At 44.5% G+C, this 17513-nt stretch overlaps 1 protein-coding gene across 1 annotated transcript in view; it reads left to right on the top strand.

Moving 5' to 3' along the window:
* The window catches only part of ADAM12 (ADAM metallopeptidase domain 12), a 164996-nt gene that overhangs the window by 133757 nt on the left and 13726 nt on the right, over nt 1-17513 (top strand). Inside the window, exons 12-14 of the mRNA XM_085064614.1 lie at nt 5841-6018; nt 10823-10912; nt 12209-12404. Coding sequence (XP_084920740.1) covers nt 5841-6018; nt 10823-10912; nt 12209-12404 — 464 coding nt within the window. The remainder of the gene's footprint in view (nt 1-5840; nt 6019-10822; nt 10913-12208; nt 12405-17513) is intronic.

Consider the following 17513-nt stretch of genomic DNA (forward strand, 5'->3'; position numbering starts at 1 on the left):
TTGAACACCTATTTCAATATCAAAGAAAAGTGGATTTTGTCTCCTGCTTGACACCTAATTCTGTGAAGTTCTTTATGCTTACTAATTCATTAACATACTTGCTGTACAGAAGAGCTGGAGTGTCAAAAAATGTCATCTAATAGGAAATTCACTTTTATTCTGGTTGGCTCATCTCTCTCAGGAGCCCAGAAAAAGTTGTTTTCAAAAGCTGGAGAGCAGTAATAATGTCTAGAAGGTTAAAACCAAGGGGGATGCTTTTGAGTGCAAGAGAATTACATCAGTTAGATCAGGAGTTAGAAGAGGCTGGAAAGTTGTCACAGTTCCTTGAAATCAGCACCTCCCTGGGTCTAGAAACACTCATGCTGCTTGAGTTTCTGCATTCTAGATATTTATTCTTGGGTGAATCTCTCTGGTGCTGCCATTTTTCCCATGGAAAAAACAACCCCATCTCTATTCTTTAATTTAAGCCCTCCTTCCTCTTTTTATGTTCCTATGCCAGACTGGGATGTGCAACAGAAAACTCACATATTTCTGTGTCACACATTCTGTAGAGTCTGAACCAGAGAGAGCTCAAACTCACATCTCCATCCTCCAGTAAAAGGTTCTGCATTGCTCTTCTCCCCTCCAGCTGCGAGCCAAAAATCAGGAATTTTGGAGAGTAAGGAGAATAAGTATTCATATTTTTGAATCTCAAAAATACGAATACAGGCACAGTCACTGTGATGGTCAGCTCAGACAAGGTGTTGGACTAGGGAAACTTCTGATTCAACACCTTCTTGTTCCTAAAAAGCACAGCTGATACCTGAGCTATTTCCAGATATGGCCTCTCAGGTTTGGGTTTTCAAGAATTCTGAGCAAAGTTCAGCCCCAGTTTTCTGCACCTTTGGAAATTAGCTAGCCAAGAGTTGTTTCCATAAGTATGCTCCAAAAAAAATCAAAATGTCCCTTTTAAAATTAATATAATCTCCAATTATCATATTACCTCAGGGAGGGAGGTCTGGTGGTGTTTAATAGAGCTCTTTGGGGCCCTTGTGCATTTTAATTGAGTGAATAATTGTAAAACACTTCAGGGGCTTTTGGTAAAAGGCTCTGTATAAACATTGCCATAATGCTGAATAATCAGGTTGTGATGTGAACTGGAAGAAATGAACCCTACAAATAGATATGTACATCCATAGAGAGTGTGTGTGTGTGTACATCAACATTTGGGACAGAAAATGGCAGTTATTTTAGTAAAGTTTTGTAGTTTTTGAATAGGAGATGAAAAGCGAGATTGGATAGTGATAATCATAATAATGCAAATGTTTTCAAGGGATGGTGAATCTGCAATTTATCCTGCTGTGCAATGGACAGAGAATTCCCAAAATCACTGGTGCTGTTACCACTGCAGTGCTGCTTCTGGAGAAACAGCCAAATCAGTCTGTTGTGTTTGGTGGTGGAGGAGCTCAGAGGAGGAGGATCTGAGGTGCTGAGAGGCAGACAGACAGGATTTGGAGGAGCCAAAGGAGTTCCATTTGGGATGATTGTCCTGAGGTGATGCTGCAGAGCAGCTGGAGGGGTTTGGATCTCCTGCAGCTCCAGGCATGTTCCAGATGGAGCCAGGGGAAGGGCAGCAATGGGAACATCCCAGCAGCCTGAGCAGTGCCCCAGTGCTGGGTGTGCAGCTGATGTGCTGTGACCTTGCATGGATCAGCAGCCACTGCATCTCTCCTGAACGCTTTGGCTCTCTCATCTCCTCAGCCTGCAATTTTCTGGGGCAGTGGCTCTGTTCCTCTGCTTGTACTCTCTTGTCATTCAGCCCCTTAGGAAGGGGAATTCCTCTGAAATGGAGATGACTGAGATGAGCTTTTATATTTCGTGCAAAAAAAATAAAAGAAGCCTGTGCTGGGCAAGGAGGTGCTGGTACAAAGAATCCTCTCTTCTTAAATGGGACTTGACAGAGTGCTGATGCCACTTCACTTAGTTAATGGAAGGAGCCATCTAATACAGGCTAGCTGCAGAAGTGCCTAAAGGAAGCTGGCATTTGGAGGGCTGGAATGCTTGAAATCTAAACGAATGAGACAAGCCTGGGCTCTGTTTCCCAAGGAATCGATTACCAGGGATCCTCTTACTGCTGTGAAGGTCTTTTTTGCAGGAGCAGGCGAAGCTATTTTTGTTGGAAACTGGGATATTTGTTGCTGGGGATTCAACACATCTTTCAAGCACCAAGGAGACACTGAGGAATGCTGTGGATTCAGGAGGGGTAGAAAGACTGAAATGATTTTCCTTGCTGGAAAGCCACTGAGGAGACTGATGGTAGTGCTGGGAACAATTTGAGTTCTGTAGAGTTGTACCCACAGCCAGAACAGTTTGACAAAATGATCCATTGGGCATTAAATCTACAGATCCAGACAGTGTAAAAAATGTATGGCACACAGCATTTTAGAATGAGGGTTAGCTTGGATTAAAGTTTCCTTTCTCTTTCCAACTGTAGAAAAAATAAGAATCTGTAACAGAAAATGTCTTGAGTGAAGATTAATGGAGTATAAAGATTGCTAATGAATTTTTTACCTCTGGAAGGTTCTCCCATGGTGTTTTTAAGCTGGTTTTCCAATAGGATGAGTGTCTGAGCTACCCCAGGAAACACAAACATCCCTGTTCAGATATTACTGAAACCTTGGAGATGGGTCAAGGACTGACTTTACTGTGGAGACCCTATTTCCTTATTCCACCCAAAAGTAGCTCCTTCCAGGTGAGATCAGGGAGGAAGCTCCTGCATTTGTCCAGAGGATGAGTTTCTTCCCCACCACCATTCCTTTGTCATTTTTCACAAGCTCCAGATCCACTCAAATGCTGGTTTGAGTGCTCCTGACATCTGATATCTGTGACTTCCCATCTGCCAGGGATTTCATTCTTCTCATGAAACGGCTTTCAAATTGCAAAGACAGACAAAATGCAGCCTAAAATCACAACAATCAAATGCTGTGGCTTTTACATGGAACTTTATTGATTTAAAAAAAAAGGAAGAGTGGTTGTTTATCAGAATATCACATTTGAGATCAATCAAGTTTCCATTGAAATACCAATTGGCACCAATTGATGTGGGATATTCTCTTGCATGGTGTGGCTTCCATGAAGTTTCTCTGTTTGCACCAGCTGGGTTTGTTTGTGGGTTTTTATTGCTTTATTTGGGGCTTGCTTGGTAAAGGAGAAGTACTTTCAGGAAATGTCATCATGTGCCATGTGCTGCACTGATGTCAGCTGAGGAAATCAGTGTCAGGAGCAGGAAAAGCCAGAAGATGAATGGATCTCTGAGTTCAAAATAGGAAACAGCTTGAGGTTCCTTTGGGGGGAAAAATAAACCTCATTCATTAGCAATGACACAATTTCACCTCTGGCACAGGCAGGGTTCTGATGGACAGACACACCTCATCCATGCCAATGATCCTCAGCATCCAGGGATGCAAAGGCACAGCCCTAAAACATTGCCAGTTTTGGCAGGGGAGCTGTTCCCATGATCCAGGTGTGGCTCAGAGATGTCACATGGAAATCTGCATTAATTGTGCTCCTGAATGGATTTCACTCCCTGTAAGGTGTGTGTCTCCTTGTCTCACCCCAGGGGATAGCAAAGCAAACCTGTGCCACTGCAGAGCAGGATCCTGTCTGGCTGATGCAGAATTCATTAATTCACACTTTGATATGAGGGCTGTGTCTGATCAAGCCCTCACCAGGATTTATCAGTCAGATATTTCTGGGTTTCTTTGTTTTTTCCTGCTGTTTGGCAGGAATGTGCATCCATCCACTTGTTCCCAGTCACGTACACAGGATCTCGTGAGGTTTCTTTCCAATCACTCCAAGGGTAGGACAGAAGTTTGTGGTGTCCTGTTCAGAACATCTCCAATTGCTCAATAGAAAATGGTCAGTAGTTTTCCAAGTGCCTTTATTTTCTGTTCCATTACTCCAAGTACCTTCCCTGTCCTCCCTTGGGGCCCAGCTAACAGCCTGGCTCCTACCTCCTGCTACTCTGAAATTTCTTTATTTATCTTAGCCTCTGTCATTTTACTGAAACATTGATATTTTCCAGCAATCAGCTTATTACATGGAGATGCCTATTAGCTTTCTGAAGTCATATGTCAGTGAAACTCAAAACCGTTTAGTTTAACTTGACAAGCCCTATAGTGATATCGGAAAATTATTTTCTTCCTCAGACTCATGTTTATGTTCTTTTCCAATGAGCTGGCTGTTTTATTGCAAGAGAAACTGTAAAAGAGGTAATTTTAACTAGGCACAAAATATATTCCTTTCTGTAATGTATCCATAACCTTCTAGAAGATCCTAATTAACTTCCTTATGTCAGCACAGGAAGCTCTATTGCATTTGCAGTTGCCAAACATTTCTTCCTTTTTAATAGAAATTATCCCTTTCTGAGACCTACGGGCATCATCATTCCCAAAACAAGCTTTTCATTGCAGGAGATCAGAAACACCAGGAGATTAATGGAAGTCTGCAGTTCAGCAGTGCAGAATTTCTATCTGTTATCTTCCTTGTCTGTGAAGATAACAATCCTAATAACACGTGGGTGATACAAAGCACTCAGTGAATAAAGGGAAATTACCACCTTGGCTCCTGAGCTGCTGAAATGCTGAGTTACTGCTGGACCAGGGAGGGACAAAGGTACCAAGGCTGAGGGGAGAAACTGTTTGACGTGTTTGTGACACAAATTCGATGCAATTCAATGTGGACATTGGATATAAGGGATAATTGTTCCCTGTGAGGGTGGGCAGGCCCTGGCACAGGGTACCCAGAGAAGCTGTGATGCCCCTGGATCCCTGGCAGTGTCCAAGGCCAGGCTGGACATTGGGGCTTGGAGCAGCCTGGGACAGTAGAAGTGTCCCTAGAGGTGGAATGAAATGATGTTCAAGTCCTTTTCCATCCCAAACCATTCCATGACTTTGCTCCCATGACACTCAGTACAGAAGCAGCCCAGCAGCTCTCAGAACACCACATTGTTCTGTTCAGGTACCCCTTGGTCTCCCATCAGTAAGGCAAACTGCAAACATTCATTAGCAGAAACCAAATTAGGTTCTCTGAAAGAAAAGCACCAATTATCTGGTGATATTTGTACAACATGGGGTCGTTCTGTTCACGCTGCCTGGGTGTTTTGCAGAAGAAATGGGAGTTGTTGTGTTCCTGCCCAGCAGGGCAGAATTCTGCACTCAGCTCTGGGAATTCACAACAGAGGTATTTTCAGCACAGTGTCCTTACAGTCATGCTGATTTAAAATAAAAACTGTCTTTGCTTTAATCATGCAGTTCCCGAGCTCAGCTTTGATGAATTGCAGAAGCAGGCTCTTATCAAGTAACAGTGGGTTTTTTCCTTTTATTCTTTTTTTTTTTCCTGAAAAGAGCAGGAAGTTTGCCATTCTGCAGAGCAAGATGAATGAATTTGCCATTTGAGGCTGAATTTCCCAAGAAGGATTAGGACATTTTGCAGTCCTGCAAATTCAGGATACTACTTGCAAACCCAGCATTTCTTTAGGCTCATGATCATAATTTGCAATATAACTCATATGCAAAAGAGGGAGAAGGAATTCCGAATGTGAACACTTCCAATCCTTAAGAGCAGCTACAGATTGAAATGAAAAAGATGGAAATTCCCTTACTCATAGTCAGAAATCTTATTGGTGGGTTTGTCTCAATTTCACAGTGTATTGCTGTATTTCAGTTCTGTGTGATAAAAAAGTGAACACAATCCTCTGGTTAAGGCACAGGTGTGCTAAAATGTCACCAGTGTGGCAGGAGAGAGAGGTTTTCATCTCACATAACAACCTTCCTTTGTGTCTCCATGTGATTTTCCTCCAGCTATCCATTCCCCATGGTCTTCAGTAGCTGCAGCAGAAAGGACCTGGAAAACAGCCTGGAGAAAGGAGTGGGAATGTGTCTCTTTAACCTGCCTGAAGTCAAGGAGTCCTTTGGTGGCCAGAAGTGTGGCAATGGCTATGTGGAGGATGGAGAGGAGTGTGACTGTGGGGAGCCTGAGGTAAGAGCACACCTGAGAGCTCCAGCTCCTCTCCTGCCAGCAGGTGTTTGACCCTGGGGGCTTGGTTTGGAGTGTTTGGTGTCAAACAGAGCTCTCCCTTCTCTGCTGCCATCCCAGCAGCTCAAACCTCAGAGTCTCAGAAGTGCAGGGAGGCTCAAGTGTATTGGAGTTGCCTAAGTACAGGCAGGGCTTGGGTTAAGAATGGGCTCAGTTCATCCTTGGAGAGCAAACTCTGCCTTGTCCAGCAGACTGGCCATGACCTCGTGTTCCTAGAAGTTCCTTTCAGCATTAGCTAGTCAGCTAAACTCAACATAAGTTTGTGAACTTGGCTCAAATTTCTCAAGATAACGTGTGTTAATTGGAGGTTTGTTTCCGTCAATGAGAACCCACTCATATATTTATATTTATTATTTATATTTATATTTATGTCAATATAACCATAGAAACTATGGGACCATAGAATGGTTTGGATTGGATGGGACCTTAAAGACAGCGTGTTCCAACTCCCTGCCATGGCAGGGACACCTTCCAATCTCCCAGGGTGCTCCAAGCCCTGTCCAGCCTGGCCTTGGACACTTCCAGGGATCCAGGGCCAGCCACAGCTTCTCTGGGCACCACTATCTATATATAAATATTAATATTGGCCAGGCCAGGTATTTTTTACTGCAGCTTCAGTTTTTAGGTACAAGACCTTTCCCTCTTTCACTATGGGATTTTTCTCTTCCTCTAGCCAATTACCTCCCAACAGAAATAGCCTTCAGTGTTCCCAAACAGATTGCTGCTACTTCAAAGATTGTTCCATTTAGTTCAGTGAATGTGCCAGAGGACTCCTCAGATCAGCAGGAGATAGGCAAACCTGGGGTCAAGTAATATCCAAGCTGACATCCTTATCCCTTTTACATCCCATCCTCATTGGCTGCATTGAACTTCTCTCTGATTATCTGAATTAAAGGCACCAGCAGATGAGGGATTTGTTTCCTGTGATAAATAGGGACCTGCAGACAAAAGAGATGAGGGCAGTTAAAGCAGCAAGATATTGCTGTGTCCTGCCTGTGGAGTGGATTGGATTTGTCCAATCCATGAGGATTTCCTGACAGTTCACTCACTCTTGAGGGTAACAAGGTTGGAAGAAGCAGCCTTATCTCCCTGTTTAAAGTCAATAGAGTGCAAGCAGCTTGCAAATGTCTTTCTAACCCAGTTATCTTTCTTGTTTTCATTTCTGAATGTTAGTGATACCTTTTCAAGTCAAAGCCACTTAATGTCAGCAAGCACTGACTTGATTTGCCTCTTCTTTCTGTCTTTTTGCCTTTTCAGTTATATTGGAAAACTGCAGCTTGGGTGCAATTAAATTTATTTGGGATTTACTGCTCGAATCTGAGTGGTTCCAGAAAATCTATGCAATTAGTAACTAATTCACTGCCCAGTCATTTGTACCATTCTGTCCATGGTGTTGCAGTATCTCAAGAATTAGTGATATTAGGATTAAATTGTTCCCTGTAGGGTGGGCAGGCCCTGGCACAGGGTGCCCAGAGAAGCTGTGGTGCCCCTGGATCCCTGGCAGTGTCCAAAGCCAGGCTGGACATTGGGCTTTGGAGCAACCTGGGACAGTGGAAGGTGTCCCTGCCCATGGCAGGGGTGGGAATGGATGACTTAAGTTCCCTTCCATCCCAAACCATTCCACGATTTTCAGATTCTTACTTAATTTTCAATTATATGACCAAAAATATCTGATCTGCTGCAGTGTCTGTGGAAGGAAGGTTAACGTAGATCATGGATGGAAAGATAAAAGAATGAACAGACGTAAAAATCTTTGCTCTTTGAAAGATGAAAATGTGTCTACTTTTATAAGCAGCTGCAGGGGGGAACAGAAAACTACAAATTGCTAACTCAGAAGTCAGACAAATTGCTTCCAAATGTAATTAGGAGTGAGTGCCCAAACAGCTGTGACATGCCAGGGACGAGTCAACACAGCTTCTGTGCCAGGAAATCCTGTCTTACCAAATCTTGTCTCACAAAATCTTGTCTTACAAACCTCTCACAGTGCTCTGAGGGGTTGATGAGTGCATGGAAAGGGACAGGCCTGTCACTGCAGCCTGAGGGGTTCAGAGAGGCTTCAGACCAAACCTTTCACCAAAGCCTCTCTGGGAGATTGAGGAGCTGTGGATGAGAGAAAACTGCATGGGCAAAAATTGGGTTAAAAGATAAGAAATGGAAGCAGATGTAAATCATCCATTCTGCGCAGAGGAAGGAGATCTGCTGTGCTGAAGCCATGAGATGTGTCCTGGGAACTACACAGCTCAGCATCTTCATAAACAGCCTGGGAAGAGGAATAGTCTTTAATTTGCTGATGATATTAGTTAGGCTGGTAGAGATGAAAACTAGCTGTGAAGGACTGCAGAGAAACCTTCTGAGACAGCTGGAACAGGCATTAAGATGAGAAATGGGACTCACTGAGGAGTGATGCACATTCCAAAATCACAAAGAAGATGATGGACTCTGAGCCGACTCTGACCATGGAGGAACAAGACTTCATATTGCAATAAATAGTCTCATGAAAATGTCAGCCCAGTGCTCAGGAGTGGTCTAAAAGGTAAATAGGCTGTTAGAAAGTACTAGGGGAGAAATAGGAAAACAAAACAAAGCACCAGCAGACCTCTATAAATCTGCTGTGCCTGAAACTGCTTGTGCAGGTTTTCCCTTCCCCTCCCTGATCCCAGGGAGGATAAAGCAGAGTGGAAAAGATTGAGAGAAAAGCAATAAGGTGGTTCAGAGTTTCGAAAGGGCTCTGGCTGGAAAAGGAGAAAATGAAGGAAAATACAACGTAAGCTGATAAAATCATGAGGGGAATGGAAAAGGTGAGTGAGGAGAGATTGTCCCCAGCAAGAAATGTGCAGATGGGGTTAGGAAATGGCAGGTTTCACACAAACTGAAGGAGCTGCTCCCCTGACTGTGGTGCTTACCTGTGAGCTCCTTTACCTTGACTCCTACAGGTGCCAAAAATGCCCTTGGAGCCAAGGGAAAGGCAGGAGACTGGGAAGGGATCAAGGTCCTTAAACATGTTCTGCTGGCTGCCCTCTGGGGACAAAAGGACAGAAGGGCTGTGGAATGACCCAGGGGGTTCTGTCTGGTGTTCCTAGAAAAGAGGGGGTAAAAATCAGGTGTTCTGTCCCCAGGACAGTGTGACATCACACAGCTGCTGCTGGAACTGTTCTGGGCTTGGGCTGCTCTGGTTGCTCTCATGAGCCAGGAGATCACACTGAGAAACCCCCTCCCATCACTGCTGTTGGTACCAATAGTAATAAATAATTAATAATAATAATAATAATAATAAACAACTCCAGCACAGCAGCAATTTCAGGTGGCAGCCTCCACCCTCCAAAAGCCTGGTGAGCCTTTCCTGTTTGTTTGCTTGTTTATGTTAAAACCATTCCTGACAATTTGATAGCCCAGGCACAAAAACTATTTACCAAGCTCATTCCCTGCAATGAGCAATAAGTGAGATAGCAATTGGAAATTTCAGAGGCTGCTGTTAGACCACTCCAGGAGCTGTGTCTTTATCCCAACCTGCCTGTGGAATGCTGAATGCTGCTGTGGGGTCAGAGGATGGGGGATTGGAGCTGACTGCTCCAGAAGGACCTTAATGAGACTGACACTCCACTCTGCTTATCTCAGATTGGTTTTGAGGTGAATTTGTAAAACGTGCTTCTGTGCAGAGGAATGTTACTCCTGACAGGCAGCAGCTGCACAGGAATATTTCCTCAGCCTGCTGCCTTCCGGTGATCAAAAATAGGGGCAGGAAGTTGTTCCTCTGCTTCAGAGCACATTTAGCTTTGTACATCCAGGAAGATATTATCTAAAAAACAGTGAAATGCTGAGACTCCTTGTGTTTTTTACCGGTGAGTCAGTGCCAGCCCTGCCTTCCAGCCGGGAAGCTTTCAGAAGGCAGAGAGGTAACAAGAGGCTGTGAACATCACTCTAACCCACTTATCCTTCCTGTGTTCCCTACATTGTTAGTGATCCCTTGTTAAGTCTAACCGACTTAACACAGCTGAAGAGCAATTTTATCTGCTGCTATTTCCGCGAGAGAGATGAGATTCCAGCTCAGCTGGTGTAACTTGCAGCTTGTGGGCATTATCTTGGAGAAACAAATCCATTCTTTTCCGAGACTCCTTACGAGCTCGTTGTGCCGAGACTAAAGTTTGCAGAAACCCACACATGGCACCATCTAATCCACAAGTGTGAAATTGGGCTGTGTCAGTGAGCGAGGCTGCAATTCATACTCATTCCATATCTCAGAGCTCGATTACTGGTGTACTCTGATAAGGGATTACATGGAATTGTGTCGTTGTCTTCCTCTGTGGCAGCCCCAGCCTCCATCCAAACAGGAGCCTGGCCAGCAGCTATCACAAAATAGAGCTGTAGTCGAGATGTTCTAAGCTAAACACAGCTCCTGCATCCTCTCTGGAGGCACTGGAGTCATTCCACTGATTCCTGTGGAAATAAAACACCACAGAGCTCTATCAGGATCGGTGTCAGCGTGCTTGAGTTGTTTGTGATATTTGGGATTAGATCCATAGCTGGAATAAACCAGCCCTCCTCAGCAGCTCCTCTGGTTTTACTACACTTATTGGGCTTGTTGAATCAGAGGGCAGACAAGGCTGTTTGGATCAGGTTGTCGAATTTCATGCATAATTCATGATTTCATGCCCAGCTTTTCTTGGCAGAGCCATAGGCAGCCTCTTGATTTACGGCTCATTGTGGCTGCAAGTTGTCTGCTCTAAATTTGCCCTCCAAACTCCTGCAGGAATGTACCAACCGGTGCTGCAATGCAACCACCTGTGCCTTGAACCCGGGAGCAGTGTGTGCACATGGGCTCTGCTGCCAGGACTGCCAGGTGAGCGACGGGAAATGGCTCTTTGCTGGGTGGGGAGGGCAGAATTCCATGTTTTTCCCTGCTGCAGGGCGCTAAGCAAGGGTGGAGGACAAGCAAATTGGTGTTGATAAGCATTAAGACACTTGTGTGTCGTGTGAGCAATTTAAAAAATATGTCAAAGTATGAATTATTGAAAGAGCAGCTCAACAGGTTTTTTTAAATGGTGTCTGTGCTCTTTGTGGCTCCTTCAGTTGCTCATGCAAAACTTCTTTTTCATGAACTTTTGTGTGCTTTCATTTTTCTCATTCTTACATGTCAAACAGTCATTAAATGCTGAACCCAAATTTTTTGTGAAGGCTCTTAAATTATTGATTCCATCAACAGCATAAATATTTTTAATAGCAGATCATCGGCTTTTGTGGTCTCCTAAGACTCCATAAAAACCAACTTGCCACAGGCATTTACCTGCTTGAATTCTCACACCATCCTTTGCCTATGGGCTAATAAAGCATCCAGCAAGTTGCCATCACGTCTGTGGCAACCACGAGCTTGGAGCAGCAAGGGCTCCCCACAGCCAGGAACTGCTTTTTAGCAAAATCAATCTTCATGTCCTTTGTTTTTTATCAAAGGCAATGTGATTAAAATTCAGGGCTGCTCCCAGAGCACACCCATCTTTTGTGGCTGCTGATGAGGAGTGAATGTTCAGACTGGCACGTTCCATCCTTGCCTGCTGGATGCCATCAGCTCCAAAAACAGATGGAGTTATCCATGGAAATCAGGACAGGACAGGAACATGGACTAGTCATGTGATAAGTCTGAAGAGATCTTGATGCTCATGACAGGAGCATTTCCATGAGGAAATGTGACTCCATAGAATCACTGAGGTTCAAGATCTATTTAAGATCATCAGACTGAACCTTCCAGCCTGGGAATTGTTGTACATCTGAATGCAGAAGCAAGCAGGCTGGTGGCTCCCTGAGCCCCAACACAGCACAGTGTTCCATCATCAGCTGCCCTGGATGGAAAGGTCTCTGATCTGACTTTTCCCAGAGCTCCCTTTCCAGAGTTTTGGTGTTTAGGCATGATGGAGGAGCCATTCTGCCAACCTCAGGCTGGGGTTGCCTTCTGAGCCATATGTGCAGCTTCCTCCAACCCTCCCTGTGCCAAACCTCCCAGCACGGCCCAAATCCACGTATTTAGAGCTCTGTAATCCTTGCCTTGTCCTCTGCACCCAGCTGGGGGGAAAAATCTCTCCATGTGCAGCACTGCTGCCCCAGGCACGGCACAGCCCTTGAAGTTAGTTGTGTTTGTTTGCAGCTCAAACCAGCGGGGATTTCTTGCCGAGAGTCGAGCAACTCCTGCGACCTGCCCGAGTTCTGCACGGGCGCCAGCGCGCACTGCCCCGCCAACGTCTACCTGCACGACGGCCACAGCTGCCACGGCGTGGATGGCTACTGCTACAACGGCATCTGCCAGACCCACGAGCAGCAGTGCATCACCCTCTGGGGCCCAGGTGAGCCAGGACAGCTGTGGCAGAGGCTCGGGGGAGATGGAGATCCGGAGGTGTTTTGCGCGGCGCCAATCTGCAGCTGTTCTGCGGATAATGAGGGAATTGCTGTGTGATTCATTCCAGCCTTGATTTGCTGTCGTGTTCGTTTCTGGAGGCAGCAGGTAACGAGGCCCTTGCTGCAACACGCTGCAAATGGAGAGGGGAACTCAGACAAATCATTTGCTGCTGACTTTGATGTGGCCTGGTGTCACCCCACAAAGTGCTGAACGCTCCTGACAGGTTGAAATCACATCCCTTTCCAGGCTGCTGTGTGAAGCTTCCTCCTGTGCTCTAAACAGCTCATCTGCAAAGCAGATGTGTCTGCTCCATCCCCAGCCAGGGCTTGGCTTTTGACACTAACATGAGACTCCTGGATCACTGTGTGTATTTTATTAACTGGTGTCACCTGTAGACAGTGCTTTTAGCAGGGTGTGCACTGAAGCAGAAAGGGGTTTTATTCTCCCATGGGAATTTGCTTCCTTTTTGCAGAAATCTGGTAACATGGGTTCTAGAGTTGTTCTCAGCATCTTTCCTAGGAAAGCTGTTCACCTTTCTCTAAAGCCCTGTGGCTCTTCCACTGCAGTGCAAGTATTTACTCAGCATTTTGCTGTGAATCCAAGTCATGTCTCCTTCAGCCTCTCTGACCCTCGCTCTCAAATCTGAAAACCATTTACCTCTCCTGAGGAGATGCATTATTTAGAGATAGATGTAATTATTTCTTTTAAACTAATTTTCCAGCTCTCTTAGCCTCTCCCAATTGGGTATCTCTCTGCCTCTCCCTCTGCTCCAAAACTTCTGTATCAATATAATGGCACACAGATGTTTCCCTTGGTCAAAACCCTCCCCAGGAGTCTACTGAAGAATTTATCTGTTTCCTTCCCAGAGAACATAGGACCTTTAGCAATATCTCTTTAAAAGAGCATTGAAGCATCCCAAGAACCAAGCCCAGTGGTACAGACAGCAGGTCAGCTTGGCCATGTGGGTATAAGAACACATCCAGGAGGAGTTCCAGCTCCAAATTAAACTCCTCACGTGGAACAAAGCGTGCCTCTGATCCACTCCCCCGAATCCCACGCGCGTCGTAGAGCTGATATGAGCTCATGGAGCCATGGACAATTATAGCCTCCAGCCTTAGTCAGACTGGGAGTTCTAATCCCTGGATACAGAGACGTTTTCTCTGGTAGAAAGCAAAAATCTCCTCCTGAACCAGTTTCCCATGCTGTGGAAAGTTACTCGGTCAGGCTGTTCGTGGTTTCAGCAGCTGAGAAAAATTCCTCTGCAGGTCAGGGAGCTGAGTTGCTGCAGCTCCTTGCCAGCTCTGGTTCCTAACACAGCAATTCCACCAAAGCCCTGGGCTCCTCTAATTCTTTTTTCTCCTCTTTCTTGGGACTATTCCATATGGGCACTGCTGTCTTGGAGGCTCCAGTGGTCTGTGGAGGCTGTGAGGTCTGTGTATCAGAAAGATATTTCATTAAGAACAGGGTTCAGACAGGCATTTACTGGAATACCCTTTAGGTTTGTCTTGGGAAGGCCCAAGGATAAGGATTTTAAAGAGGTTGGGACATCACCAAACCTGAACTGAAAGTCTTGATTCTTGCTACGTTTTTGGAAGTATGAATTAAAAGTAATCACAGAATCCTCAAATGGTTTGGGTTTGAAGGGACTTTGAGGATCATCTCATTCCACCCCTGCCATGGGCAAGGACACCTTCCACTAGCCCAGGCTGCTCCAAGCCTTGTCCAACTTGGCCTTGGACTCTTAAAATCATGCCTCTGTCCAGATTTAAAGACCAGGGATGTGAATATCCACTGCTTTATCACACATCTGGCTGAAGTAGGAGCTGGCAGATGTGGAGTGGGATAGGAAGAGACATGGGTGGGTCAGTTAGAAAAATATCATGGTACAGATAAAAAAAAAAATACAAATGTTTTCAGCCTTGCATGCAGCACAAAGAGAGATTTGACATTCTAAGATGTTGTCTCCAGACTTTGTATCAAAAATATACATTGGAACCTTTGACCAGATTGTTGTATCTGATTAGAACTGTTTTTAACAACTGCCTGTGTTGCAGTGAAGTTCTGTGGTTTAAAAAAAAATTCTCCCCTATAAAGGGAAAACAGATCACAATTCATTTTTATTCCATCCTTATTTTCTTCTTCCCAGTAGGAGAAAGCCATGCAGAACAAAATACAATAGCTTTTCCTGAAATAATATTCACTATATTGAATTCCTTATTAATGTCTTCCCTTGTACATCTTTCTTTATTCATCAGGTTACAGATGTCCAGAAGCCCAATGATAAATGTCAATCTTCATATTTTTAGATCTGTTTTAAAGGAGAATGATGAACACTGTCAGAGCTTGTTTACATTAGGCTGAGCAGTAGGAACCTGTTTCCAGAAAAGCACTTGCCTTTCCTTGGGGTTGTTTTTGTTCCTCTCAACACAGTAATTCAGATAAAATAGAGGAATATTTTTTGCTCTTCCTTATCTGCGTGGAAAGCTTGGTGGGAAGGAGAAGGGAGGAGCTCCTGGGGACAACTCTGAAAATAGCCATGAATTCCTCTTGGAGCCCAGATTGATTCCAGTCTCCTCCCAGACTCACAGAGTTCCCTATTCTCTCTCTCACCATAATTCATGTCATTTTTATCCTTGAGGAGCAGGAATTGCTTGTGACCTTTTTTGGTTTTTGTTCCATATTCAAAAATATCAAATTACACTGATCTGACCTATTGATAGCAGAGCGACTGAAAAATACATCAATAGTGATGCTTTGTGTTCTGTCTGTTGCTCCATTGGCATTTTCCAGGAGAATTAGATAGCTAAAGCTGCTTAAGACAGAGAAATCATTGATTACCAAAGAATAAAAGATTCTCAACTTTAGACTCACGGCTTTTTCCACATTGACAAGAAAATGATTCTTCAAGGAAGTTTGTCAGTTGTGTTTTCCTATATTTCCCCAAGTGGGGAAAAAAGCAATGATTTTGGGGAGTCAATGGCAGGCATTGACTTAATAATTAGAACACTTTAAATGTGTTTCATGGACATGGCCATTTGCTTAGGCAGGAACATTCTTAATTTAGATGTCAATATTTGTTACAGGGGCCTTTTACTGTGTAAGAACTTTGCAGGTTTAGTCAGGCACAGCCTGCAGAGACAAAATAAATGGGCTGCCCACCCCAGATATCTGAACAAGCCATTGCTAACTGGGTTTTGAAAAAATGCTGATTATCCAAGCACTGGAATGATCTGAACTCAGTGAAATCAAACTATCATGATAAAGATATCTGACCAAACCCTTGCTAACTAGGTTTTAAAAAAATACTAATTATCCAAGCACTGGAATGATCTGAATGCAGTGAAATCAAACAGTTTTGATCATCACAGATTTATGGGAAGGCCTTTTCTTCTGGAGATGTGAAAGGTATTAAATCATATTCTCAGGGGTAATGACATCATCCTCCTTAAATGCAAAAAAAAAATCCTCAGCCCCACCTTGCTCTTGCCCAGACAGAGCAGGGATTACCAGGATGGGGAGAGAGGCCAAGGGCAGCTCATGGAATATTTGCTTTCCATCACCAGTGCAGCAAAACAAATTTAATGAGCCGAAACCCAGATCACACAACAGAGAACTGCACTTTTTATGCTTATATTTACTGGCACAGTTATTGGTGGTGCTGGCTGGCACAGCCTGAGCAACAGAACTCCAGCCTGTTACTCACAGGTTGTTTTTTTCTCCCCTCCACACCCACAGACAGTTGGGAGCTGAACTGAAATATCTTCCTTTTCTGCTGTCAGCCTGATAGAAGATGTTTCTCTCGTGCATGGAATCAGCACCATGGTCAGAAATTTTCCCTCATTCCTTCCAGGAGACTGTGTTGGTGTTTTCCCATGTCAGCTGGTCTGAAATGACACAGCATTTCTGTGCCCTACAACATCTCTTTTTTATTAATCTTTTTTTCTGCAACTGCACAGTGAAAGAAGTGGGCTCATCAATATACACATTTGGAGCAAAAACAAACCCAGGCTCCAGGCTGACAACTGCAGTGCTGAGCTTTGACCTTCTGCATCTTCCAAAGGCTGATTTAATCCCTTGAATGAGGCTTGGCGTGGAAAGGCTGACAGGACCTTAATTACAGGGTCACAATCCTATAATTACCACTAGCAAAGTGAAATAAACTCTGCTCATCCAGCTCAAACCACTTAATAACCACTAGAAATCCTTCACAAATCATTTCCCCTCTGCCTGCAGAGGTAGAAAATAGAGGAAGACAGGACTTTCTGCTTCAGTTTAGGTGGTGCAGTCGTGATAAATGGGTTTCCTCCAGAAACACAACATTACAATTCTCTTCCTTAAGCATCCTCTGCAAACCTCCTTTTAACTCAGTGGCTCCATCTGTTCAGATCTTACACTCTGCTATGTTTTCATCCATTAAATAGTCCAAATATTGTGAGAAGCCAGTGGGGAGAGGGAAGAGCCATCTGAATCCCAAGCACCAGCGTGTCTTGGTTGGATACCAAAGGCAGAAATCGAAGCTGGATTTTGGTTTGCAAGCTGCAGAGGATCGTTGGGTACCAGGTGTTTTCACACACAGCCTGGCAGGGGAGGGTTTTTCTGTGCTCCATGAAGTCCTTTTTCTTGTCAAGTGTTATTAGCTGGAGTTAAAGCTCAGTGTCTGAGCCCTGCAAGGATGCTGCAGATGTGTTTTCCTTCCTGCAGGCTGCTTTCCATCATCTCTGCAACTTCTGCATTCAGGAAAGAAATCAACACCAAAAAAATGTGTGTTTGCCAGGTGGAAGAGGAAGAGAAACACCTTAAACTTTCTCAGTATTAAGTGAGCTCTTTCTCTTTTCAACACCCTTTCTAGAAGAAGCCTTTCTTTGTCTCAGGGCTGCACAAGCTTTGCACATGTGGGAGAAAATGCAGTTTTAGAAAAAGCAGCTTTCCTTGGCCTCTTGCTCACAGCAGGTTCCTTCCCTCCCCAGCCCTTCTAACACTGCCCAAGAATATGCACATGGCAATGTTTGTCTCACTGAACAGGGAATGTGCCCAGCCTGGAAAGAGGAGAAGGGAT

The sequence above is a fragment of the Lichenostomus cassidix genome, chromosome 6 (genome assembly GCF_008360975.1).
Source record: "Lichenostomus cassidix isolate B80296 chromosome 6, HeHo_3.0, whole genome shotgun sequence".
In the NCBI taxonomy this organism is placed as follows: Eukaryota; Metazoa; Chordata; class Aves; order Passeriformes; family Meliphagidae; genus Lichenostomus; species Lichenostomus cassidix.